This window comes from Rhea pennata, chromosome 5 (assembly GCF_028389875.1).
Source record: "Rhea pennata isolate bPtePen1 chromosome 5, bPtePen1.pri, whole genome shotgun sequence".
NCBI classification, from domain to species: domain Eukaryota; kingdom Metazoa; phylum Chordata; class Aves; order Rheiformes; family Rheidae; genus Rhea; species Rhea pennata.
This window is the reverse complement of record NC_084667.1, coordinates 65,545,641-65,570,905: the sequence shown is the minus strand read 5'-3', so window position 1 is coordinate 65,570,905 and position 25,265 is coordinate 65,545,641. Positions and strand designations below refer to the sequence as shown.

Genomic DNA, 25,265 nt, shown 5'->3' with positions numbered 1-25,265 from the left:
ACAAAACGGTCCCATAAATGAATCCTGAAGACTTGGTTGTTACTACCTCGTAGTAGTTTGGGTGGGTGGTTGAGAGCAGGATGTCACTTTACCTGCCACTTTCTCAATGTCCTCGTCGGCTTGCGAGACGGAGGCAGCACTACTTACTGTGTCCTCCCAGTGCCACAGAGCCTCCTCTGTGAAGAGATGATTTTTCTTCTTTTTTCTGGATGACTTTTTTGTCTGCAGGGCCAGACTTATTTCCAGTTCTGTACGGATGTGCAGATGGCACTGGAGGGGCTTGCAGGCGGCTCTGGTTTGCAGTGAGCTTGGCAGCTGCCGTTACACTGAAGAAAGCTCCTTCCTTCCCACTCGTTAAAAAGTTCATTTTTCAACTTCTCTGCAGCAGCATAACTTGGGATTGCGTTTTGACTGTTGAATGTATTACCTTGATGACTTAAATCACTTAAGTAGCTCAGTCAGAGCTGAAACAGGAAAGTGCATTTCTAAATATGCCGAGTTGCCTATGAGGAATGTGAATATGATTTGAAGTTTAAACAAGGAAATGCTTAGTAGTGTATATAAATGATAACTGTAGAGATTAGAAATATTTTCGCTTACCATGGACTCATTGAGCTTTAAAAAAAAAAACAACCTTCCCCTCCACCAAAAAGCCAGTGACCCTTCTCAGCGTACAAGATGAATGGTGTTAGGCTGCGTGCTGTTCCTTCCACTTGAACATTAGTGTCTGAAAACATACCAAGGACCTGCTGGTCAGACTTGCATGGTCTGGCTCTCCTTCAGGTGAAGGCGATAAACATACCCTTCTCTGCCTTCCACCCCCAAAAACAGGTTGCAGGAAGGATGCTTTGATAGGTGGTCTTGAAACTTGTGAATCTGCCTTTTCTCTGGGGGCTGCTCTCAGTAACATCTGTCCAGCTTGGTCCATGTAGCAGCTGACCCGTAGGAATTTTTTTTTTGTTAGTAGTTTCCACAAATGAAAACAGTACCAAGATCAGTTTGGTGCGATGACTAGTTGCAATTTCTGTCGGAAATTCAGTCAATGAATCTGAGTGGTTTGGGGGCTCTCTTATTAAAGAGTGCTTTCTCTTATGGCAGTAGTCTAACTATAGTAACTCCTGTTCTTTGTTGGACTTTATAAAAAAAAAAAAAAAAATTATGAGAACTAAATAGCTTTTTTGTGAGAGTAAGATCATATCTATTTTTTTTCTCTTGAGAAATTTTCATGCAGTTGCTTAACAGGTCTGTTAAGGTAACTATCTGGAGAGTCTTTGGCTGTCTTAATGTAAAATTGATTTGTGTCAAATTTATGGTTTCTGGAAGCTATAGAATGATATGCAGCTTTTCATCTTGTTATTACGTGCTCTCTTGGCAAGCAGGCTCAGACTGGGGCTCACGGGTACTTTGATTCACAGAAGCATTCACTGCTGATGCACAGAGTATACAAATCTTTCAGTATATGTATGGATGGAAGCTCTTTAGGGGGCTGCTTTTTTTCTGTTTTTCTCCATTAAGGATTCTAATTTGTGGCTATTTTGTGTGCTTGGCATATGCAAATACGTAAGTGTAGCCAGGCATCTGCTGCTTTTGTTCCTGATGTATATAAATGAACTGTAGACTGTTGGCATCAATGTTCGCTTGCAAACAGACTGTTGCATCCTCCTCTAATTACTGATATTTTTGTGGGTGTATCAAGAGTTTTGGGGAGTGTACTCCAGCTGCAATGACAAAATCATGCTTATGCCTTCATGTCTGTTCCTTCGTGTTTAAATTTATAGGCTTGCAGCCTTCAAAATGACTCTTACCCTTAGTGAGCTAATGCCAGGATTTTGGGGGATCGATATTGTTGCCTTCATTGATGCTGGGGAAGAGCTGTATTACTGTTCTTTACCCTATGATCTTAAGACAGTGAACAGCTTATTTAACATAGCTCTCCGTGTGTGTATGTATATATGTTTAGTATGCTTTTTTTTCTGTCAGCTGCTTAGTCCAGTCTCCCCGCCAGTGGCTGTGGCCAAACAGTTTTTGTCACTCTTTCAGTAGACCTGTAGTCTCTTCACCTTCTCTTGCTTTTAGAGGTGAAAGGTTTGGGGGCATCTTTGCTGTGGAGATGGTGTGAACCAGCTTTGTTACACTGCGGTTCAAGGGTAGTGCTTCTGTTGCTGCCAAAGCCACAGCAGCATAGCGGGAACTGTAGCTTCCAGCAGAGCTCAGCTGCCTGCCTCTTCCCTGTTTATTGCAGGTGGAGTCTTGGATGCTCCGCAGATCATAAGCAGTCTTGCTCCACAAGCAGTATCTCAACAGGAATATATTCTGCTTCTTTTGATTCTACTTTTCTAGGACATCTTGCTTTCTTTTCACAAATGACTATAAAGTACCCTTAAAAAAAACACTCTTGCAAGTTCATGCCTGGATGTATTTTTCCTTTAGACACTGTTGTGACCATGTGGTGGGTTTAGGCTGAAATAAGAGCAGATGTGTCTTCCAAAAAGAGTCTTAACCATTCTTCTAAAAAGGAAGAACACAAAAATGACTGTAGTCTCTACCAACAGGTACGTGCAAATCCAGCCTATCCTGCAGGGAGCTGGATCTTAACTGATCACTGCTGAGTATGTAGAGAGAACACCTGGTGAGTCCAGTGAGAAGCTGTAGTATGACTCTCTTTAACACACAAACAAAAAAAGATACTGTTAGTTACGAACGTATGAACTGCAAAATTTATAAGAATGTACATTGAGTTTCACTAGGTGGTGTGTGCGACTTAATATGAGACAGTGATCCATGTGTCTCCAGGGTTTCCAAAGCAGGTGAAATGTTTCTGCAGCAGAGAAGTGTGGTAGGCAGCTCCAGAGCTGTTGCAATAGGAAGGGAGAGCGCTATGTGCAGGCAGCAGTATGCCCAAAGGAGCAGTCTGGAGTTGGAGTTAAATGATTATTCATGGGTAGTTGATGTATCTGCCACAGCTTAACGTGTTATGCCTTGGAGCTGGCTCTAGCTCTAATCTGCTGAAGAGAGGAAGTTAAGCAAGCTTGCTAAAGGAACAGAATTTACAGGCTCAATTTCAAAGATAGGCGAAATATCACTTGCAATATAATGTTCCTGAGCATAGATAAAAGAAAGTGGAAGGAGAAAAAGGTTTTAAGGGTTAGAAAAGCTAAAAGGCAAGATCATGAGGAAAATGATTTGCAGGTTAGGTAGGTAAAGCATTGACTCTCAACCATCAGCGGACAACTTGTGACTTACAGAATGATTCCTGAGCCACTGTGTCTTATCGCTTGGCTTGTTGGTATAAACTGACACCTTTTTCAGACTGTTTTTAGTATACTAAATTATAAAGTACAACAGGTTAGGCTGCTTTACCAGAGTTGGCCAGGAGTCCACCAAGCTAAGGCTTGGGTGTAGTAAGTGGCCAGGACTGTTCTGGCTGTCTAGCTCTGTGTGCAGTTTACCCACTATGGACAAGATGTATTTTGAATACCTTACTTCTGTCTGATGGGTAGCCCACCTTACGTTACTCCAGAGAGTAAGAGCGTTTACTACTTTGCCTGTATCCCAAATACAGAATTACTGGAAATGGGATATTTTTGTGCCTCTTCTGGAGAAAGGGCTGTCTGCATCATATTGGCTAGCTGTCTAAAAGCTAAAAATAGCAGAGAACACAAATGCTACAAATGGAGCAAATAGTTTAGCATGTGCTTATTGAGTTGATAAATAGTTGCCTGAATAACAGCGTGGAAGTTGTGATGTGTGCCATGTAGCAAATAGTTTGGACGTATCCAAAGGACAAATGTGTTGTCCCTTCTAGCCTCCCCTGCTTCTCCCTCCTTTATAAACCCAGCTTGAAAGGGTACTTTTCGCAATCGATTTTGAATGTGTTTATCCCTGTTTGGCTGATCTAGGCACTAACAAACTAAAAACTGATAAGGAATTTGGAGTGTTTTTACGGTTAGAATTGGTGCTTTTCAGAAGACGAGCACTGCCATGTTCAGTTTATCAGTTAATAGCCTTGCCTGTATGCAGTTGCAACATCAGTGTGCCTGTCAGAAATAGTGCCGGAAATGGCACTAAGTGCTATGTTACACAATTTTGTGTCTTTCTGGTGACACCCTCTTTTTCTTTACCTATGTTTTCTGACTCTTCGATTAAGGTCTATTTTCATTTGACAACTGAAGGGTTAGGGGCAGAGGAGGTGTTAGCATGGATATTCAAAAAAACGTGGGCAGAGCAGGTCCATCTCTAAGCTTAACGCTGGCGCAATTCTAATGTAGACACTTGGTTGTAAGGAAAGGAAGAACGCTAAAAGATGAGGTTTTTTTATGGAGCTTTACAGGGAGCGGATGCAGACTTCTTAAACAGCTGGGACTGATTTCGGGCTGGTGCAGACCATTCAGCCACTCCGCTAGGCGCATGAAGCCCATAAGGTTTCTGTGATAATGTTTCATTTTTCCCTTGTGAAAGGTTAGAGGAAAAATTAGCATAATAGCTATATCAATAGTCAGGTATCAGTGTAAACTTTCAGCATTATTGAAATCCAGTGTTACAGAAGCGATAATTCTGGACAACTATGGCTAGTTTGAAGTTGAGACGGCAAAATTGCAAGCGGTTAGTCTTTAGATAAGACTAGTATTGCATGGATTGAAAGTTGACCTAAGTTCTTGTGAAATTTCCTCCTTTTAAGTGAACAGAAGACTTCTCTGATGTGGGTAAATGTCACTGTGTCATGATCATGTGTTTTTGCTGTGTGTTTTTGTGACAACCTAATGTCTACTGGCACTGTCAGTCAAAAAATCCAGTGGAAATGTGCCAGCTTCTTCACGATGATTTCTTCCTTACTAGCTAAAACTTCCTTTTTTCTTTTAAGTTTCAAGAACCTTTGTCTGACATCCCTGAGTTTCTTTTCTGTAACAACAACAAAAAAAAAGTTGAAGGCCTGCAGCCAAGTTAAAAAAAAAAAAAAAAAAGGAAAGAAAAAGAAAAGCATTTTACTCATGAAGGCACTACTGTCATTAATTTAAAACATGTCAGTGTGGTGTCAGTCAGCTTGACTACCAATGAGGAAAACCAGAAGTCATCCCATAAATCATTTTATTGTCCTAATCCAACCTAATTAACTAAACTAAACTTGCCATTCTAATAGAGCAGCCCTCCTTGTGAGATATCTGCCTGTTTCCCTAATGGATTTTAACCTCTTCTGCTGAAGTGCAGACGAGGTGGTACCCATAATAATAAGCCCCTCTCATGATCTTTGGGGACCTCGCTGCGGACGAGTGAACTGTGAAGTTAAATTTCCAAACATGGAGGTTCTTTTTTTCTTGGAAACCCTGGGCCAGAAGAAAGGAGCAGAATCCCCATTTCTAGAAGTAGATTAGAGCTGCGCCCCGCAAGCCTTGAAGCAGCAGCATAAAGGCTGTGAGAATTCACGATGTGTTTTAGTTCATTGAAACGCTTCTCAGACAAAAGGTTTGACCTGATAGCGTTAACATCGTCTTGCCTCGAGCTCCTGATCCGTTCTTGAACTGTTCGGCTGAAGATGACTAAGGGAAATAAACAATTTCCATCACTGTCAGGATGTGGAAAAGAGCTGCAGCGCACCAGGAGACGTGCCTAAATAGGGAAGACCTGGCTGAGGGTGGACGTAAGGCCCATGTATTTTTCCACTCAAGGGAGTTTTTGTAGATAAATGTAGTATCTCTCATTAAAATAATCAGTATAGTTTTGGAGAAAAATGTGCTTGTATTTTTGCAAGCAAAAATAGGTTTAGGTTTGATCCTTAAGCCAGAATACTCATTACGCCCTTACCTCTCAAAAGGTAATGTGCTTATTACAGAAGACAAAAGTCAAGATTTGACACTAATTCATCGTTCTGGGCCAAAGAGGGGCTTGTAGCATTCTCAAAGCCTGTAAAAAGAGGAGTGTGGGGAAGATGTGTTGTTGCACTCAGAGAAACCAAGTGCTGTGTAAGGTCCAGGATACCTCCTGGAAAAGAATTCCATCTCCAGGGTAGGTATTCCGTAGGCTTTGGTACGCCTATGTGTGGAAGGGGTGGTTGTCTGCAGTTGTGCTCCCTTGCGGGTTGGTAATAGAAGAAAGGTGTTTCTGAAGATGTATTGGCGTTAATCTGTCATTGTATAACAGGAAACAGTTAAAGTTTGCTTGTTGCCCTGATAGTAGTCACCTATGATGTCCATGGTTAGAGAGGTGGCACTTTCAGTGGTGTCCCTCCATGCTGTCCATGTTCCTCAGTAATGCTGTACGGTTGCAAGTTGGTGTTGTGTACCGTTGCCAGTCAGTTGGGCCTGTATCTGCTCTGATAAGGTGTTTTGTGTATTTCTGAAATGTTAGTTTCCCTCCTTTGTATCTTTGTTCTTAAAAAGAAAAAAACGTTGAGTAATAAGAATACTGTTTAAAATGCACTTTTTTTCCTCCCCTTGCCTCCAGGATGTGTTTATGTATGAGGTAAAGGAATTTTACTTTCTCAGTTCTTGAAATGATGGTAAAACAGAAAAGTTACCTTTTTGGGGGTAGGAGGGGGTGAGGAGCAAAGAACTTATGGGGTGGGATGTGTCCGGTGCTGGCTGACTTGCAGCATCGCTGCTGGGAAAACAGTTTGATGTTTGATCTAAGTTCCTCTGAGACATGACAAATTTGTAAGCCGTTGCCTTTAGCGGCTGCTTTGATTGTGGGCGCAGACTGCTGCGTAATGAGGTTTCGTTCTGCAAACAGGCAGAAGGGAGCAAGACAGAAAAGCCTTATGTAAGGAAGCAGGAAAAAACAAGACCAAGTGGGAAGAATATAAATGAAAATTCAAAGCGCCGTGAGGCAGGTGGTAAAAATCGGGCCGTGTTAGTGTGGGACAGAGATAGCGGGGCTTCTCAGGTTCGGCTCCGTTTTGCCCCTGGTAACACATTCCTGTCGCAGGGATTTAGGGCCTTCGGAACTGGTAGCTCGGGCAATGGGAGTGCCACACAGCTGGCTTAGCTATACGGACAACTACGTGCTGTCCTATTACTTGAAAGTCCTATGGAGGTGAATGGCCTACTGCGTGACTGCGAGCTCTGAGTCGCAAAGAAGCTGGTGAGATCTCTTCCTTCGTGGTAGGTGGCATGTGGGATTTCAGCTTTCCCCTAGACCTTCGTTCGGCAGTTGGATTCTGTTGAGTCCCTCAGCCCTGGTGTGAACGTGGAGTCATTAGAAGTGGAGTTATTCTTGAAAAATCTCTTGTTGCTGTGTTTTCCCTCTCTTCAGTCAATGATGTTTTCCTTCTGTTAGTCCCTGCTTTGCTATCTGTTTCCTCCAAACACACTACCTGAATTTGGCAGCTCAAGGCAGTTGTCCACAGAAATACGAAACAAGTTCTTTGTAGGTGGCAGAATTAATCTAGCCTGCATCTCCCTAAGAGCATTCCTACCGGACAAGAGATGGGGTGTGCTGGGGCCAGTCTAGAGGCATGTGTTCCTGATTGGGTTGGCAGGCTCAAGCTATGTAAGTTAGTGAGTTCTTACCAGCACTTGTTTCAGCTGGGATCTCATTTGGTTCTTTTCCCTGTGCCCTATTGCTGATTTTCATTAAACTCAACGCTAAGAGATATGAGAGAGCCACTTCCAAAATTGGCTGCTGTTGGCCCAGAGGCTCAAAAATTTGGTGGACCATGAGTTCAAGCTTTGAAAATGTGCATGCACTGCTGCTCTAGTAGTTCGAGGCATCCTTTGGGTGTGGGTGGGGGGAGAAAGAAGCTAGGGCTGCCAGTTTAATGCCTGATTTCTGCTCATTCCTTTTTATTTGGTTTGTGTGGTGGGTTTGTTGTTTTTTCTTTTTTTTTTCTTTTTTTTTCTTGATCCTGTTTAGAAGGTTCCCAGAGCAGTGTGATTATGTGACAGCCACAACATTCTTTTTTTTTTTTTTAACAGAACATCTTGGCAGAGGAAAGTTTAGAAAGGTGAACGCTAAAAGCCATGAAAGGGGAACTCTGTTTTGGTTGCTACAAACTAATAAGGTTTGTAAGGCCATTGAGGCAGTCAGTTTCTAGACTTTGGGGGAACTTGTAGTAGTGTCATTCTGCAGCTTCCCAAGCTGTCAAAATACTTTTTTTTTTTTTTTTTTTTTTTCTGTGACTGCTTTTTGTTTACAAAACTGTTTTATTAGGTTTTTTGGTATGGTGGGTTTTTTCTCCTTTTCACAGTTCATTGGGCCAATTCTTTCATGTTTTGTCTAGTTTCTGAAGTATTCTGGTCTTTCTCTATTCTCAAATAAGTAATTCCAAAGTTCTGCAGGCAACTTTACGTAATTTATTCATAAGTAATGCTAGTCAAACTGACTTGTAACACAGTAGATAATTTCTGTTGACACTGAAATCAGTGAACTAGTAGGCTCCAGAAATCTCAAGCTAATCTTATGTGTATTCCCTGAAGACTCAGTGCTGGTTTATTTTTATTTTTTTTCTTTCTTTCCCCTTTCGCTGTGTCACTCGTTAATTGGTATAGGACGTGACCCTACCTAAGAATTTCTTTACCTTCTCCCTGTCTTTTTCTGTGCCTAGATGCTATTGCTAGACCTTAAAGGTTGCAGTCTTGGGTCTGACAAAAGTTTCCATTTGATCCTGTATCTTGTCTGACATTAGTGTAAGCTCAGGGTACACATCCCTGCCTGGGAATACTGCCTGGCTGTTGGCAGTGGGTGCTCTGAACTGCCTGGAACCAAAGTCAAGACCATCAGGTTAAGGGTTGCTGTTATATTAGCTGCCACACAATTTCGTGGAAGTGAATGAAAACGTTCATAAATTTTGTGTGAAAACTATCTTCTGGTTTTTGAAATACTGTCTAATAATGTCGGTATAGATTAATTATTGCCCTATTGTGCCTAAAATCCAGACTAAGGCTTTCTTGTTCATTGCTTTTAGTATTTTATTTACTCTTGTAGCACCTGAGACCTACTGAGGGCTTGATCTCATTGCTAGTTGTCAAGCATGCAAAGAGGAAAGGCACTTGATACGTGGTTCAGTCCTGTGGTTCGGTAGGACTTGATGTACGTATGGTTCCTTGCAGACCACAAAGTAGCACTGACCTCATCTGCATTGTACTTAGGGATGCTGTTTGTTCTTGCAGCATACTGGGCATCAGCATGATGATTATTAGAAAAAGGCTATAAATTTCAAAAGAGAAATTTAGATTCTCTTAGCTTACTGCTGGTTACCCAATATACTTAAATTTATCTCACGTTTTAACAGTTGAGGCAGAAACAGCAAGCTAGACTTCATGGCTTGAGGTCACAAACTTCCTAAATGTTAAAAGCTACCTGCCAGAAAAAGTGGCATAAAAAGGGAAAGGTCATCTTATCAATCCTTTGCCTCCAGATACCATCACGAAAGGCTATATCTGTAGCAGATGCTGGAGTTGCTAAGCACTTTCCGTGAGAGGCATGTTGTAAATATCATCTGTTGCTGCAAATGCCTGTTGCTTACAAAAAGAGTTCTTCTGTTATATGTATTTCAACACTTGTACAGCAATTACTTCTGCTAGCTCTTAGGTTTTTAGTATTCATGTAGTGTCTTTATACCTCTAACATTCAAAGATTTTTTAGTGAGTTGTTTAACAGTTTGTAGCTTTGGAATCATTTAGACTTTGTCAGTGATGACAGACTGATGAGCAACATGTATTTAGTTGTTTATTTTAATCATCCCTATCCGTTACCTGTCAGGAGAGCTTTACTTGGGCAAAGTTGTCTGTTTATGTGGGCCCACTTCTACCAAGCCCCCAGGCTGGAGTGTTTCTCCATAATGGAGACTGAGATGTTAAGATGACAGGGCAGCATACAGGAATGAAGGTAGTGAGAGAAACTTTTCTAGAAAACAAAGCCACTCAGTAGTGCATTGGGGAAAGTTAACCTATTAATTCAATACTTTTGACACTGCTTGATCATTTCAAGTGAATGTTGGTCTTTAAGCTTGAGCAGAAATTGCCAGTGCCACAGAAGTTTTGTATGTTGGACCTCAGCATTCCTGAAAAGATTGTTACCCCTCCTTGCTGATTTTTGCTGTGCCAATTATGTATCATGTTTATTTACATAAGAAAACTGTTTCTTATTCTTTCTTTCTGCAAAGGACCAGCTTCTGCGTTGTGATGATGTCCCTTTCATTCACTGTAGTTAGCTGGTGGACTAATAAAATCTTTTTGAAAAGGACAACCTTAGAGGCATAAACTTGAAGTCTAAACAGTAAAGAATTCAGTCTTGGTCAAATAGAACTGAATAACAAGAGTTGTCCTCTTGTAGCCTTATTTAAAATACTGAAATGCTGTATAGTGTTTGCTATATCCATATCTATAGAGATCATAGAATCAGTAAGGTTGGAAGGGACCTCTGGAGATCATCTAGTCCAACCTCCCCTCTCAGCAGGGTCACCTAGAGTGTGTTAGGCTGGGTTGCATCCAGGCGGGCCTTGAAGATCTCCAGAGAAGGAGACTCCACAACCTCTCTGGGCAACCTGGTCCAGTGCTCCGTCACTCTCCCAGGAAAGAAATTCCTCCTCACGTTCAGGCAGAACTTCCTGTGCTTCAATTTCTGCCCATTGCCTCTTGTCCTGTCACATGGGACAACTGAAAAGAGTTTGTCTCTGTCCTCCTAACACCCTCCCTTCAGATACTTACACACATTGATGAGATGAGTTTCCTTTTACAGGCAGTAAACCATGTGTTGGGAGTCTAAGCTATGAAATTGGTAGGTATCAAGAGCTTTAGAAATAGAAAGCAGAAGCAAACAACTTCAGAGTTTTTTATTAAAAAAAAAACAAAAAAACCTGTTGTATGTATTTATTCCACTTTATTAAAGTGTTACAGAATGCTGTTCTACTTTTTCTGGTTATGGTCAAAGCTGTTTGTGTAGTGAAATGAGTTTGATCATAATATTTATGTGGAAGCTGTGTATGATGTATTTTCTCTTTCAACAGGCTATCAGCTGTAAAGGTCAGCACAGTATCTCTTATACGTTATCCAGGAACCAGACGGTTGTAGTGGAGTATTCTCATGATAAAGATACAGACATGTTTCAGGTAAGACTATTACAAATGAACTGCTTTTAAAAAGCCGGGTTGGATGTTCTCTCTATTCTGTGAAAGCTTTGTGGCCAAACACTGTTGCACTGTTTGTGAGCACTTCGAAATTTTGTGTTGTCTGATCTTCTCAAACCAGTGCCAGTGTGTGTTAACGTCTCTACTACTTTCACTATGCTTTGCTTTTTCTGCAAGGACAGCGTAGCAACTGTACAAATAGCGCTGAAAAAGAAATGTTATGTTTGGGTTCAATAATAAGTACAAAAATGTGCACCTTCTTTCCCACCCTGCAGTTAATCAAGGAGCTAGAGTAAAGAAGTGGTTAGAAATAGGACATGGGGATGGGGAAAGAAGAAGAGTGGGAGGAAAATGGAAAGAGATGTAGGAGCTGTGCACTGAAGGAGGCAAACTGAGAGACTGGGGTCTCCATCCCTGGAATTCAAAAGCTGTCTGGAAGGTGTCTTGGGCAACCTGCTCAAGGTAATACTGCTTGAGCAGGGGGATTGAACTGGATGATCTTGAGAGGTCCCTTCTAACCTCAACCATTCTGTGAAACTGAACTGGTGAAAGAATAGTAATGCAACTCTGCTTCTTAAGGGTGTGTAAGTGTATCAAATGGTGTGGGGGACTGTACTGTGTTTCTCTAAGCTGCTTACATGCAACATTTTCCCATGCATGCATTTGTGTTTTTCTACATCACCTAATATTCTGGTAACCTAAGTTACTCTTATGCAATGCTTTTACTGGTATATAATCTGAGAGCAGAAATTCTGTACCACCTTAAACTTGAAAGAACAAAGATGCACAACCTTTTCCAGTTCAGACTAATCATGTTTGTCTTGTCCATAACCTCTGTAATTAGAGCATCTTATCACGAATTATCCCTCTTTAGCCTTTCTTACTTAGAAGACTTGGCAGCTGAGTGTTGTTGACAGAAGAAGAATGGCTCTACCTATCAAGATGAAAATATTCTTGCTTCATGTGACTTCTGTTTTTTTTTTTCTCTATGTAAAAAATTTTCAGTGTGACATGGTAACCTGTGGATGAAGAAAGAGTTGCAGAACAACTGCTTTCCCGTTTATAGGTAGAGACAGTGCTTCATGATTGCTTAATACCTTTGTGGTAGCTACAGCATTTGCTTTGGGCAGGGGAATATAGTAAAGTATGAAGGGCAAGGGGCTAGTTTTCACTGTAGTGAATCTAGCAGCTGGCGGAGGTGAGGAGGTACAGCACAGAGAGTAGTGCTCCACAGCCTGTGGTTCAAGGCGCTTGTCTAAGGCACTGGATTATGGGAGCTACTTAATGATAACCAGGATTTTGGTTCATCAAGGGATTGTGTGGTTAAGCATAGTAGAATAGGCTGGTTAACATTTCTTCCCCTCTTTCCCTTTGGGATTTGTGGATGCTCAATCCAGAAGGAATTTGCAACTGAGCTGGCTCAGGCAGCACTGCTGGACACACTAGAGCACTTGCATGGTTGGCACTGGTGTGGGATTCCTCTACTGCCACTTTATAGGTGTGGATCATGCTTTCTTCTTCCAGCAGCCCTCAGATGTCTGGTGAAATGTCTCTGTTGCCCTAATTTTGGCCCTTCTAATTCCAGTGTGAGAGGCTGCCCTTGGTTCAAGCTGTAGACTGCTATAAATGTGTAGATACCACAGTGGTTTGACACGTAGCAGGTGAAGCTATTCCATCTTAAAAAGAAATTGTTCTTGAGCTATGACCTGTGTTTGTAGGGTAGCTCAGGCCTTCTGGTGCCCCCTCAAATGTCTAATATATCAGTGTTCAGTCAGGGCTGAGGTTTCCATAGTGTTGAAATTCCTCTTTTCAGTGCGGTCTGTGTCTTGTGCTTCGAAATATGTAGGCTGCTGTGGTGTGACTGGATCTCAACTTCATTTCAGCGGCTGTGTCCTGGCTTGGATTTCTGCCATCGGTCAACCTTTTTGAGGGGTTGTGCTGCAAGCCTTGACCTAGAGGCTCTAATAGCCATGACAGAGGGAAAAGGAATAGTCTGGTAGACTGTGGCAATATTTCTCTATTCAAGAGATGCCATACAGCAGCTGAAGAGGCTTCCATAACTTAGGCCATTAGGTTTTAATTATTCCCAAGAATCTGACAGTGTGTGTTCAGAGAAAAGTTGCTTTAAGATTGTTCTGACCTGTAGTGAGCAGTAGCAAATTCCACGCTGTCTCTACTGGTCCACAGCGTAGAAGCTTGCTCTCTATTCAAGGGATGCTTGAGCAGGAGTCCGTGGAGTTTATTGTTTTCCTTTCAAATGTGTTTTCCAGGATATTATAGATCCATTGTAAGGATATGGAAGCTGAAAAGGGAAGGATCATACCTAAATTGTAGCATTATCTTGAGCCTTGAGGCCTCTCCTCAGCCATTGAATACATGTTATCTTGGGCAAATCACTTAGTTTTTCTCTACCTCTGTAAAACAGGATAATAGCACTGTACAACTTCACCAAGGTAGCAGTACTAAGGAGTGTGATACTCATAAAATGGCAGTTGTTAACAACAACGTAGTCAAAGTATGACCTGCAATGGGAAATGGAGTTCTTGCTTGAATCTTGGCCAGGATATAACTTCTAATGTGTGAAGATGGAGTCCATTGAGTTAGAGCTGAGTTCCCTTCAGAGTAAGGGAGAGTCATAGTTCACAAAAAGCTGTCATCATCTTTCCGCCCTTTCCCTTTGCGAGTTTGTAGTCAGTGCATTTCCTTTGAAGGAGGCATGAGGACCGCAGTGTTTGTGACTTGTGTTCTGCAGCGCTTCAGGCAAACACGAAACTTGAAGATTTCAGATTTGTGTTATGTTTTCCTAGCTCGTAACTGAGAAGTGTGAGAAGATGCCTGTCAGAAGTGAAGCACATGTGGAAACTTTGGGGAGCCTATAGAAGGAGCAGTGAGGAAATTGAAAAGGCATTGAAGAGCAGCATTCAGCAAATTCCATTGAAGTTTTCCATTATGAAATGAAAATTGACATATTTTCAAGCATATAATCTACTAGTTGTTAATGGATTTAGATCCCCATGTGTATGCTCTGCCCACAGTCTGCTATTGTTTTAGCTGTTCAGTTTATATACATATTCAGGGACACAAAGTTTCATCCTAGTGCTGCCTCTGCTCTTCTAACATGCTTTTTCCTGAAGATAATACAGAGGTTTATTTCCAAGTAAGCGTATTTTTAAAAGGGCATTTGAAAATATTATTTAAAGATCTGGCCAGGAATGTTTCTGCTTTTTGGAAGCTGGAAACAATGTAAAGGTTGGTACTCTTTCTTCTTCCCCAGTCGTTTTGACCTGTGACTGAGTGAAATACAGTTGTCTCCTGCTGGACTTCTTCAGCAAAATGGCTTCACTGTCTCCTCTAGCAGGACTTAGAAGCTTGCACGTAGTCAAATGCTTTAGAAGGTTGTCCTGGACACCTCATTGTATGATTCAATTCTTGCTGTCCTGTATATCAGGACTAGTTGTCTCTTCTGCTAGACTTAACTATTCCACTGTGTTATGATGGGGTTTTTTGTTTTGTTTTTCGCTGCTGGGGAGCTTTGTCTTGAAGAGATCCTGATCTGGCTGTCTTTATTTAATAGCAAAAAGGATGTTTTAGCATGTTTTATCTGGCATCTCCCAGAGTCAAGCAGTTTCTTTTCTAGTCTATATGTTACTAAGAATGAGCACTTTGCATGAAAATTTAAGTACTATTCTGTTGATGCATGAAGTTGGAGTAGAACCTGCTCCTTTGTAGTTTGACTGGCCAAGAGTGTATTGATTATACCTGTCAGCTGCACTAAAAGGAACTGAAATGTGTAGCCAGTACCATAAATAACTACAAATCTATATAAGAAGCAGGTACACTGAATATGAAGATTTGTTTTTTCCAAGTAGAATAGCCCTTCAAAAGATGCATGGTCAAATTCTCCCCTGCTGTCAGAGTGGAATTCTGTCAAAGTCTGAGAATTTGCAGCTGTTAAATTATTTACTGGCAAGTTGCCTGTGTTTTTTCCTTGTCTCAGAGAAGTGGGTTTTTTTAATAGAATTTCTTTGATTGACAGTAGACACTAGCAAATTGACTGCCTGGATTTCATAGCTTTTAACAATAGCCCGTAGAGTAGACGCAGAAGCTGCCTGATACATCAGCTATAAGATTTATGGTTGGATGTTGGAAGTCACTTAGGGAAACAGTAAGGAATACAGCACAGTGCACAAGAAGATTCCCAAAATGTAGCCAAAAGCTTTCTAGACAAGGTCTCCTATGCTGAAAAGGAAGATGGAAGTAAAGCCTGTTACTTAAAGACTTAACTTTGAACTACCGAGGTGTGTAGTGACTGTTGTCTGACTGCGATATCACATAAGTTAAAATTTGTGGGAGTTTTTGATGAATAAGTGTTGCTGATATCAAACTTTTCATTTGTTATTGTTCGACTTTCTTTTCTAATAGACCTAAAAATATTCTTGAATTGATATGAAGCCTGGGAAGTTCGCATGGTTTGAAGATAACTCCAGCGCTTCACTTTAAAATCATTTCTAGATGAAGCACAGTACTACATGGGAATAATTATCTGAAGGCTTTTTTTTAAATACAAGAGAAAATGTAGAATACTTCATGTTCCATAAACATACTGTTGACACAAATGAGATGCCTGAATCAAGGAATTGTTTTCTTGCTTAATTTCAAGTAATTTCAGAAATTCTAAACACGGAAAGCTTTGTCTATAGATGTTAATGCTTTCCTCTGAAGATATTTGGATTTCATCTGACAGATTGGTAGGATATGATGAAGACTTGGAGCTAACACTTGTGTGCTTTAAGGGACAAGACAGTCCCCCCCCCATGGCTTTTAAAAGCATTGAGTGATATATTTCAGAGAATTCAACAGGCAGAAATTTGTTATGAGCAAAAATATTCAGTGTTCCACACTAATTATCCTACAAAAGATTTTTTGACTGTTCTCTATCATGATGCAAAGTTATTCATAAGTTTTCTGCTACAGGTCAGTGCTGACTCCTTTGGCAAGAATTACATTGGTGAGAAATAGTCTGTTGGAAATAGTATTATAAATGGAATAAGGCTATAGTTTCCTTAATTTTTAGTTTGAAATTGTCAAGTTGCATAAATTGGAAATAGTTTATAAACTATCTCTTGGGCGTTGTAGTAGTTGCTTTACTTTCTGTGAAAAAATGAAGTGCAATACTTTTGATTAGGCCTTTTTAGTATTCTATTGATGGCTTTTTTGTGCAGCAAACTCTTTGCGTTTTATACTTGGATTGAGAGCTATGACTTGGAGAGAACTGGATGTGTCACTCAAGATACGAATTCCAGCATGTGTTTGAGTTTCCTCTAACTCTTTAAAGTAGAGCTGAAAGTGGAAGTATGAAAGAGAATCCAGTACTGTTTCCACCAGTTCATTTGTGATAAGGGTTAAGTATTAAAAATATCACTTTGTTAAACACTACAGAAAACCTCTAGGAGTTAAAGTAGACACAGTGAATTTAGAGTTTGCAGAGATGTTTATGCACATGATGGAGCCAAACCACTGTTCCCGTGGCTGACTTTGAAGACCCCGGGGCTAAGTAGGATGTGACTTCCCAGAGGATACTGAGATCATGTTTAGTGAGGCGGTTATGTCATATAAATGTGGATTCTTGATATTTAAAGTAGTTTCATGTGAAGAATATTCTTCACCGCTGTGTGTAAGTTTGGTTTGCAGTTAAATCCCTATGTCTGTTTTGTGATGAAATGATCTGTTCCAGGTGCCTAGCTGTTTCCAGTTTTGGAATTAAACTTTATAAGTGTCAAGATAGAAAAGTATTCTTGCCTACTGATTAGTGATGTCATTTCTGAAAGAAAGTTGTTTTTCTAGTCATGCATGTGCATGATTAGAAGCAAATTGAGTCATATTATGGGCTTTACTTGAGAACTTTTTGTATACTGACATACAGATTCTGAAAATGTGAAGGTAGGTAGCTTTTTGTAATGGTATATGGTTGAGTTCTGGGTCTAAAAATGACCACTATTTTCATGGCAAATGAACTGTGAATAAAACCTGTTATTTTCAAGCCAAATCTATCTTAATTGACAGAATATGGTGGTAACTAATTTGTCCCTGTGATATTTCCTAATCCCACCTCTACAATACTTTTCTGCTGTTGACAGTATTGCATTAAACAAATCACTGTAGCTGTATTGGACAAGCATACACATCAGCTGAATAAGTGAAAATTTGTCTTGCAGTATAAATGATGGACTTGTGTCTAGAGCAAATGTGGCAAGTAGATTATCTTTGGTTGGATCTCAGCATCCTAAAACTGAGCAGATTATTGATGTGATTCACACTAATTTGAAAAGACTGCACCCTTAATACTTGTTTGTTTTTAATTTTTTTTTCTCCCCATGACTACTTAATTCTAGCACTATCTTTATTTGTTGTTTTTTTTTTTTTTTTTCCAGGTTGGGAGATCAACAGAAAGTCCTATAGACTTTGTAGTAACAGATACAATTTCCGGCAGTCAAAACAACGATGAAACTCAGATTACACAGAGCACCATATCGCGTTTTGCATGCAGGATTGTTTGTGACAGGAGCCCACCGTATACAGCAAGGATTTTTGCAGCTGGATTTGACTCTTCTAAAAATATATTTCTTGGTGTAAGTACTACTAATAATTTTTAAATATGAGCAAAATTAATTTTTATTCAGTGTTATCGTCAAAATTTTCCTTTTGCTAGTTGATATCTTACACTGGCATTATACTCTGATTACTCCAGTGTGTTAGCCTCAGTGTTAAGTATAAACTTCAGTTTTATGTGCCAGGTTTAGTACCGCCTGTGGACTCATAGTGATAATTGTCTTTAACAATAGAGTTCTACTTTGGTAGCGTTAGATGTGTTTTCTTTAAATTTGCTTGCTATATTCTTGATGGTCTTTGAATTTAAGCTACTGTGATAGGTTTGGGCGCTGAAGACCAAGGACACATCAACCACATGATACAAACTAGATGTGCACATTGCACAAATAGTCCATTACAGTGGTTAGGAGCATCCATGTTAGTATTGCCTTTGTGGTCAGTAAAGAAAGCGTGAGTCTCAACTCTGAGCTGACCTGCAGCTAGAGATGCTCTTCAAGTGAGTTGGAAGTAACAAATAGTAATTGGAGGTGTGTAACAAAAATTGTTACTTAGCACTGTAAGACTGGCAGAAGAGACTTCTTAAAATGTGCTGTTTAGAAGTCTGTCTAAGCAGTGCTGATGAGTGAGGCAGTGTTATATTTTAGTGTTGGTAAAGTGTACACTTGATGACTAGAACTTAAGAGTGTAAAACTCTTAGACAAACTTTTCTGGGGTGATTGCATCACATGCAGGAAAAAGCAGCAAAATGGAAAAATCCTGATGGCCATATGGATGGATTAACAACCAATGGTGTGTTGGTCATGCACCCAAAAGGGGGGTTTACTGAAGAGTCTAAACCTGGAGTTTGGCGGGAGATCTCTGTCTGTGGTGATGTGTACACTCTCCGTGAAACCAGATCTGCTCAGCAAAGAGGGAAACTGGTAAGTCCGAAGTAAACTGGTAATTAAAACAAAATGGAGGATGCTTATTTTCTGGCACTGAATGGATGTAATCGTATTATAACTGCAGAGCAATAGCTTTGTCCCTGGGTAGCAGGCATTTTAATCACTTGATAGATGTATGCCACAGTAAATTGTGTACTGCTATTCTGCCTCTGCTTATACAAGAAAATAGTCTTTTCTGTTAGCGTCACTTTCCTGACTGAAATAGCACATAGTATAAAAACTAAATAAACTTTGATCTGGAATTTCCATCTCCTAAAGACCTTCCTGGGATCTGGGGAGATGTGGAAGCTAGTATTGTGGAAAAACAGCTCCATATGTGCTGTTTCAAAAGGAAGTCACCTTGCATGCAAGACTGGTTTGGATATTTCCAGCTTCTGTTTGATTTACCTGCTACTAGGATGATACGAGAAACCTTACTGAGTAGTTTCCTGTATCGTCCTACAGAACAGGATGAGCTTTGCCTTTATCAAAACCGAAAAGTTTTGGCTGCCAGAGACCTGTGGCATAAAGAAATGGGACAGAGGTTCCCATGAAAATGTGTTTCCATTCCTCTGTAAAAGCTGGAAGGGAATCCGCATAGTTCTCTCTTCCTTTCTACTTCCCAGATCTTGGGGGCCTAGGAAGGAGGTTGCTATCTTGCTGCTTCTCATCCTCCTTTCCCTTAAAGCAAAAGAAAACAAAACTCCACATGTAGAAGCTAGCAAACTACACAGCCAAAACCCTGCTCACTGCAGCAGATGAGCTTCTACAGAAGTCCTTTATAAACTTCTCAGCAGGACCTGGGTAGATGAATACTGTCCAGTCTGTAGGTGTGGAAAAGCCTTCCATAGTTCACCCTTGCTGCTCTTTGAGGGAGAGTTTCCTCTCCAGGGAGTGAGAAGATGTTTTGAGAGCCTTCACAGCCAAGATGCCCCTTTAGTAACTTTACCATCCAGCTGCTACACTTCAAAGATGGTGAAAGTGCAGGGGCAGATGGAGATTGCTCCCTTCTGTGTGCCAAATTTTACGTTGTGCTGCAATGTTGGATTCCCAGTAGTTCGGTGTTGTAAAGGTGTCCCATACACTCTGGCTGAATGGACTTTGCAGCTTTGCCATTTGCTTTGCAGAAAACTGACTACTTAAAGGGCTGAGAAAAATGGAGTTTGAATATCTTGTTCTGCTTTCAGTAGACAGCCTGCCCTGCACAGATTGCTTTGCCACTTTAATGGTGACAGACAAATATTGCCTCGGGGACTGGGACAGATGATGTTGCGATTGCGCCCTTTGTATGTGGTTAGCAAAACACCTTATTAGTGCTGGTAAAGAAAAGCAATGCTAAAACAAATGAATTCCCCTCTCCTGCATCCAGAGTGACTTGAATTCTCATTTAAATAAAATTATGTAGCACACTGGTATTGATGTGATCAGTATTTGCCGATTGGGTTCATAAAACCAAATGTGCACCGTATAATGAATTGAGCACATTGCGTACTAGGAAGCTTTTTCCTCTTTTGTTTGTGAAGGAATTATCTGAGTGTATCAAATCAAGGATTCTCTCATCTCTACACCAACCACTGAATTTTTCTGCTGGCGGCACTTTATAGTGGTGACTTTTTATCTGTAGTCTGCATTGCATCATCTACATGTTTTGTGCAAAGATGATCCAGAGTTAATCTGTGAATTTCAACTGGATTAAAATGTAAATGCCAAATTGATTGTAATTCTTAGTATTCTCATGCAGACATAATGATTTCATGTGACCTACTTAATGTCCAGGCTGTCTCTTTGGCTGTAATTTGTGTTTTTAACCCTCTTTCTGTGTACAAAGCTGGGCAGCAGGTCTATTTGATTTCAGAAAGGTCCTTTTTAATATATATTCATCACTGCTAGACTGAGAGCAATAGCATGAATTGCCTATATATTTGCGACAGTAAAAATGATTAAAATACTTCACCAAAGTACAGTGTGTGTTTAGCATAATCTTTTGAAAATGTGTTATAAGCACCTGCTTTTATTCAGGTGAGAGAAGCCTTTGGGCTATGCACACTGCATTTGTATCTGCTTGTAATACCCCATTGAAGAAAGGGCCTGGTTTGGGGGGCACAGGGAGGGAGTTAATTCTCTGGAAGCTGAGCCTGTGTAGCTTCAGTTGCAGAACTTGTCACTTGAAAAATTCAGCTGGCAGTTCACTTTATGCTGTAATGATGATCTATGAGAGTACCTGTGAATGCGGCTGGTATTCCATTTGTCTTCCATTTATCGTTAATGCATCTGCAGAAAAGCGTTTCACTGTTGATGTACGCTGTGGGAGCTCATGCTTCTGCAAAACGCTCTACGCTTGCCACAAGCCAAAAAATGGTATGAGAGTAGCAGGACAGCTGCTCTGTCCTGGATAGCAGTTTTTAATCTAAAGCAGATCTTTCGCTGCCTGAGTGTCTCTTTGCTCATCTGTGCAGGCAAAGAACTCCAAAGGGAGCAATCTGGCTGCCCTGCTAATACAGCCCTTAGAGAATGGCAAGTTTATTCTTCAGTCTGTTAGGACTTACTGTAAACCCAATAGAAAATCAGTATTAAAGACAGAGGAATTAATAGCATGCTAAAAGGTAGGTAGGGATTTCTGAAGAAGTTTGCATAAAGTAATTCTTTAGGAATAGTATTCCAGAAAGGAAAACTGTGCAGTATCTAGTATTGCCAGAGCACATATCTATAGATGCAGGTTTAGGAACTTCCTTGCAAGCACAGAATAAATACCCATGCTCCTTATAATCTAAATGTAAGATGAGAGACAACAGATGGATTTGGACAGGGTGCCATGAAGAAACAATACAACAAAATTAGTATGCTAGAGAGGGGTAACAATGTGGTAAAGACAACTACACCTTTACAGAACTCTTGTCCCTGAAAGCAGCATCTCAGACTTACCTACTTGTTCTTGTGTTCTACCACTAGGTAGAAAATGAGACCAATGTCCTACAAGATGGTTCTCTTATTGACCTGTGTGGAGCCACCCTTCTGTGGAGAACAGCAGATGGACTGTTTCACACCCCAACTCAGAAACACATCGAAGCTCTGCGACAAGAGATAAATGCTGCCAGACCACAGTGTCCTGTTGGGTTAAACACTTTAGCGTTTCCCAGCATCAACCGTAAAGATGTGGTAGAAGAGAAGCAGCCTTGGGCATACCTCAGCTGTGGTCATGTTCATGGTTATCACAACTGGGGACATCGCAGTGACACAGAAGCCAATGAGCGGGAATGTCCTATGTGCAGAACCGTTGGCCCCTACGTGCCTCTTTGGCTTGGTTGTGAAGCAGGCTTTTATGTGGATGCTGGTCCTCCAACTCATGCTTTCACCCCGTGTGGACATGTATGCTCTGAGAAGTCTGCAAAATACTGGTCTCAAATCCCTCTGCCTCATGGTACTCATGCATTTCATGCTGCCTGCCCTTTTTGTGCAACACAACTGTCTGGGGAACACAACTGCATCAAACTAATTTTTCAGGGTCCAATTGACTGATACAATTTTGCGGTGACCACAATAACATGTTCTTTAACAACTTACTGTGAAGATTTTGCCACTAACTCCAGATTTTACCTTTTCTTTTTTTTCATAATATTATTACTAGGGTGGTAGGGAGGGGATGGGGACCTACAAGGAAATTGTGAGGGACTGTGGTGAAATGGGATACATTGATACCTGGAACTTGACAGATATCAGTGGTGTTGCATGCTCAAAAGCAGCATATTCATGAAGTCTTCTTGGTCAAATTGTAGTATATTTGTAATCTTTTTATTAGTACCCTGGATCAGAAAAAGGGGTCTTACTGATTTTTTTAAGCTAAGATTTTTTTAATGGAAAGGTTTTTTCTTCTAAACTTTGACAAGCCTTTAAAACCTATTTTTCAAAGCTAGAAGGAACATACAGAATGTAACTGTCTTTAATTTGCAATATAATTTAACTTGAATAGTTTCTCAAGGAGTTAATATAGAATGTGTGGACAGCCATAGGTGAATGTTCACTAGAGATAATTGGTTATGTAAGAGAGAAGTTAGCTGCCTAAATTGTAGAGTATAAATGCTATTAAAATATCTATTATGGTATAACACAGCTGGCCAAAAAGGCATCAAGGATTACTTGAAACTGAGGAAATCCTGTTTGCATTGATTTCCTTTCAGTGTAGTAGATATCCACTGTTCATTATGTATGGTATGTAGCCCTCCTTTTTTTTTTTTTTTTCTGTTTTTTTTTTTTTTTGTTTTAACCTGCATCTAGTGAAATTGCTTTACTTTTCTACATATATAGTTCTGGTTTTCAAGCCAATATTCTGTATATGTGTAGCCCGGCCTCTTTATTTCTGCTTGACTTAGCCTCACCTAACTGCTCCTTGCATGCCCGGAACCATTGGGTTAATTAAGATGTAGCAAATCTTTACAAACTGCATTACTGAAGGGGTAGTACCGCAGCAAGACAAAAGGTTTAGGTACTATTTATGCAGAATTTATTTACATAAACCTGAATTCAGGAAAGCGCTTAGTATGTGTTTAAATATAAGCCCATGGATGGGACTACTTAGATTCTCAAGTGCTTCAATGGATTGTGGTTATACACTGTTGTGTTTCAAAATAAAAAGCAATTAAAAAATAAGCTTTTTCTTATTAAGCTCACTTACTAGCCAAAATGCTGTGAGAAGAGCATCCTTTCTAGTTCAGCTGAGTATTTTTGTTCAGTTTTCAACTTGCTGCAATCTGTCACCTTTTTTGCAGATTGAGATGTGTTTGTATCTGTTTTTTTTCAAATGTTTGCAAATCAAACAATTCAAATGTAATCAAATATATGCATCAGGGGGGTACATCTGAAGCAGATCACTTGAAATTTCAGACTTTTAAAGGGAGCTTGTAGATGTTTACTATGAAAATAATTAAATCAGTTTCATATGAGATGTACCTCTCCTACTGCTATTTTCATTTTATACAGAATAATTATTCCTTATTTGTTTTGTCTTTTTTTTCTTACTGTACTCTTGGTATCTGAGGTATCAATATATCCAGGTTAAAAAAAAAAAAGAATTTTGGGGAAAATCCTAACATCACTAGATGAAACTGATCACTCAAACTCAGTTCTGCTTAATCAACCATAGCTTTTTGCTATATTTGTGCCCTTTGTATAAATATATAATTTATATGATTTTAATATATTCTGTATATATACTTGAATTGGCCTGTTCGTATTTTGGTTGTAAAATTGTTTTATAGTTAACCTTATAAACATTCTACATGTCCCTTGCCAGTGGTTATGGGACATACTTTGTCTGCTGCTGTTTTTAAAATAATTTTGCTGTATAAATGTTCAGCATTTTAATACTTCGAAAATAGCTTTTCTTTTTATTCTTTTGCTTTAAAAGTTTTTCGTTCTGCAGCATTTTCTCTAAAAATCCCATACTGTACAGTTTGTCCCACTCAGTGATTGCGGATATGATGAATCCTGTTGACCTAAAACTATACGCTTCTTCCTAGTGCCTTTTCAATGAGATCCTCTTGTGATTCCATATTCCAAGTCCGTACTCCCACAAGACAGTTGTCAAGAATGGCAGTCCAACCAGCCTGGGAAAGAAATGCCTTTGGCCTTCAATACCTTGTCTTGGTTTTGGGCGTAACCACGAGGGTGCCTCTTCCCTGTCTCTGTTCAGCGTGAGTTCCTCAGGTCCCATCTGCATTCTGCAGCATTGCTTCTGTTCAGCATATACCTCATCTGTGAGAGGCAGGCTCGCCTCCACCTCGGTCATAGCGGACTCTCTGAAATGCTTAAATTCCTTCACAAGAGATGCTCTGGAAGCTTTCAGGAAACGTTCCTTCCTGAATTCAGGCCGCCAGCGGCGTGTCGAGGCTGGCGGCCGGAGTTCGGCGGCTCTCGTCCTCGCCGAGCTCCCCGCGCTCCGCGGCTCTGCGCTGGCAGCCGCTCTGCTGAGCGTGGGCCAATCAGGATTCGCGTGCGTGGTCTCGCTCTGAGAGTAAAAGGATTGTAAACGTGCAGGTTTCAAGGCATCTCCATATCAAACTGTAGCAGCAAAGGAAAAAAGTAGAACAGCTTAATTGCTGCTTTGGGGCTTCACATACCTGTGCCCTGTGCAAAGCAAAGCGACAGCGTTCGAGTTCTCACTGGCAGTGCGTGCCCACCGCCCGCGTGCGGTGTGGTTGGCCCGTGCGAGGTAGGAGACGGGCTGGTGGTGCTTAGCTGAAGGAAGGGTCCTTTTGAAACACTGCGTTTTACGTGAGATGTTTTTGTTTCTTTCATCACCAGCGGTTCTGTAGTAACACAAGAAATACTGCAGGAAGGAAAAGTCTCCTCTTACCTGGGAAGCAAACTTCCCCAGTTCTTCTGCGCAAGTCCAAGTACTTTGCCCTTAACCTGTGTTCCAGTCTAGGGTGAGTCCCACAGAGTTGGGTTTACTGGGAAGATAAAGGAGTTTAATATTATTTTTTTTTTCCCCAAACAGCACTGCCACATGTGCTGCTCTGCTCACATGATGAACTGTTTGGTTGCTTATGTTTTTTCTCCTTCTCTTGTTCTCAACAACGCACCTCGTTACTGGTAACTCGAATTGGAGGGAAAACAATTTCTGGGTAAATAAGAACAATTCTGTTTGGAGGGAGTAAAGTTGAGAACCACACTCAAAC

General features: G+C 40.6%; 1 protein-coding gene across 1 annotated transcript in view; it reads left to right on the top strand.

Moving 5' to 3' along the window:
* The window catches only part of PELI2 (pellino E3 ubiquitin protein ligase family member 2), a 76,660-nt gene extending 52,856 nt beyond the window's left edge, over nucleotides 1-23,804 (top strand). Inside the window, exons 3-6 of the mRNA XM_062577633.1 lie at nucleotides 10,940-11,041; nucleotides 17,491-17,688; nucleotides 18,400-18,588; nucleotides 21,541-23,804. Of these exons, the coding sequence (XP_062433617.1) occupies nucleotides 10,940-11,041; nucleotides 17,491-17,688; nucleotides 18,400-18,588; nucleotides 21,541-22,107 (1,056 nt within the window). The 3' untranslated portion in view covers nucleotides 22,108-23,804. The remainder of the gene's footprint in view (nucleotides 1-10,939; nucleotides 11,042-17,490; nucleotides 17,689-18,399; nucleotides 18,589-21,540) is intronic.
* Nucleotides 23,805-25,265: the final 1,461 nt, after the last annotated feature.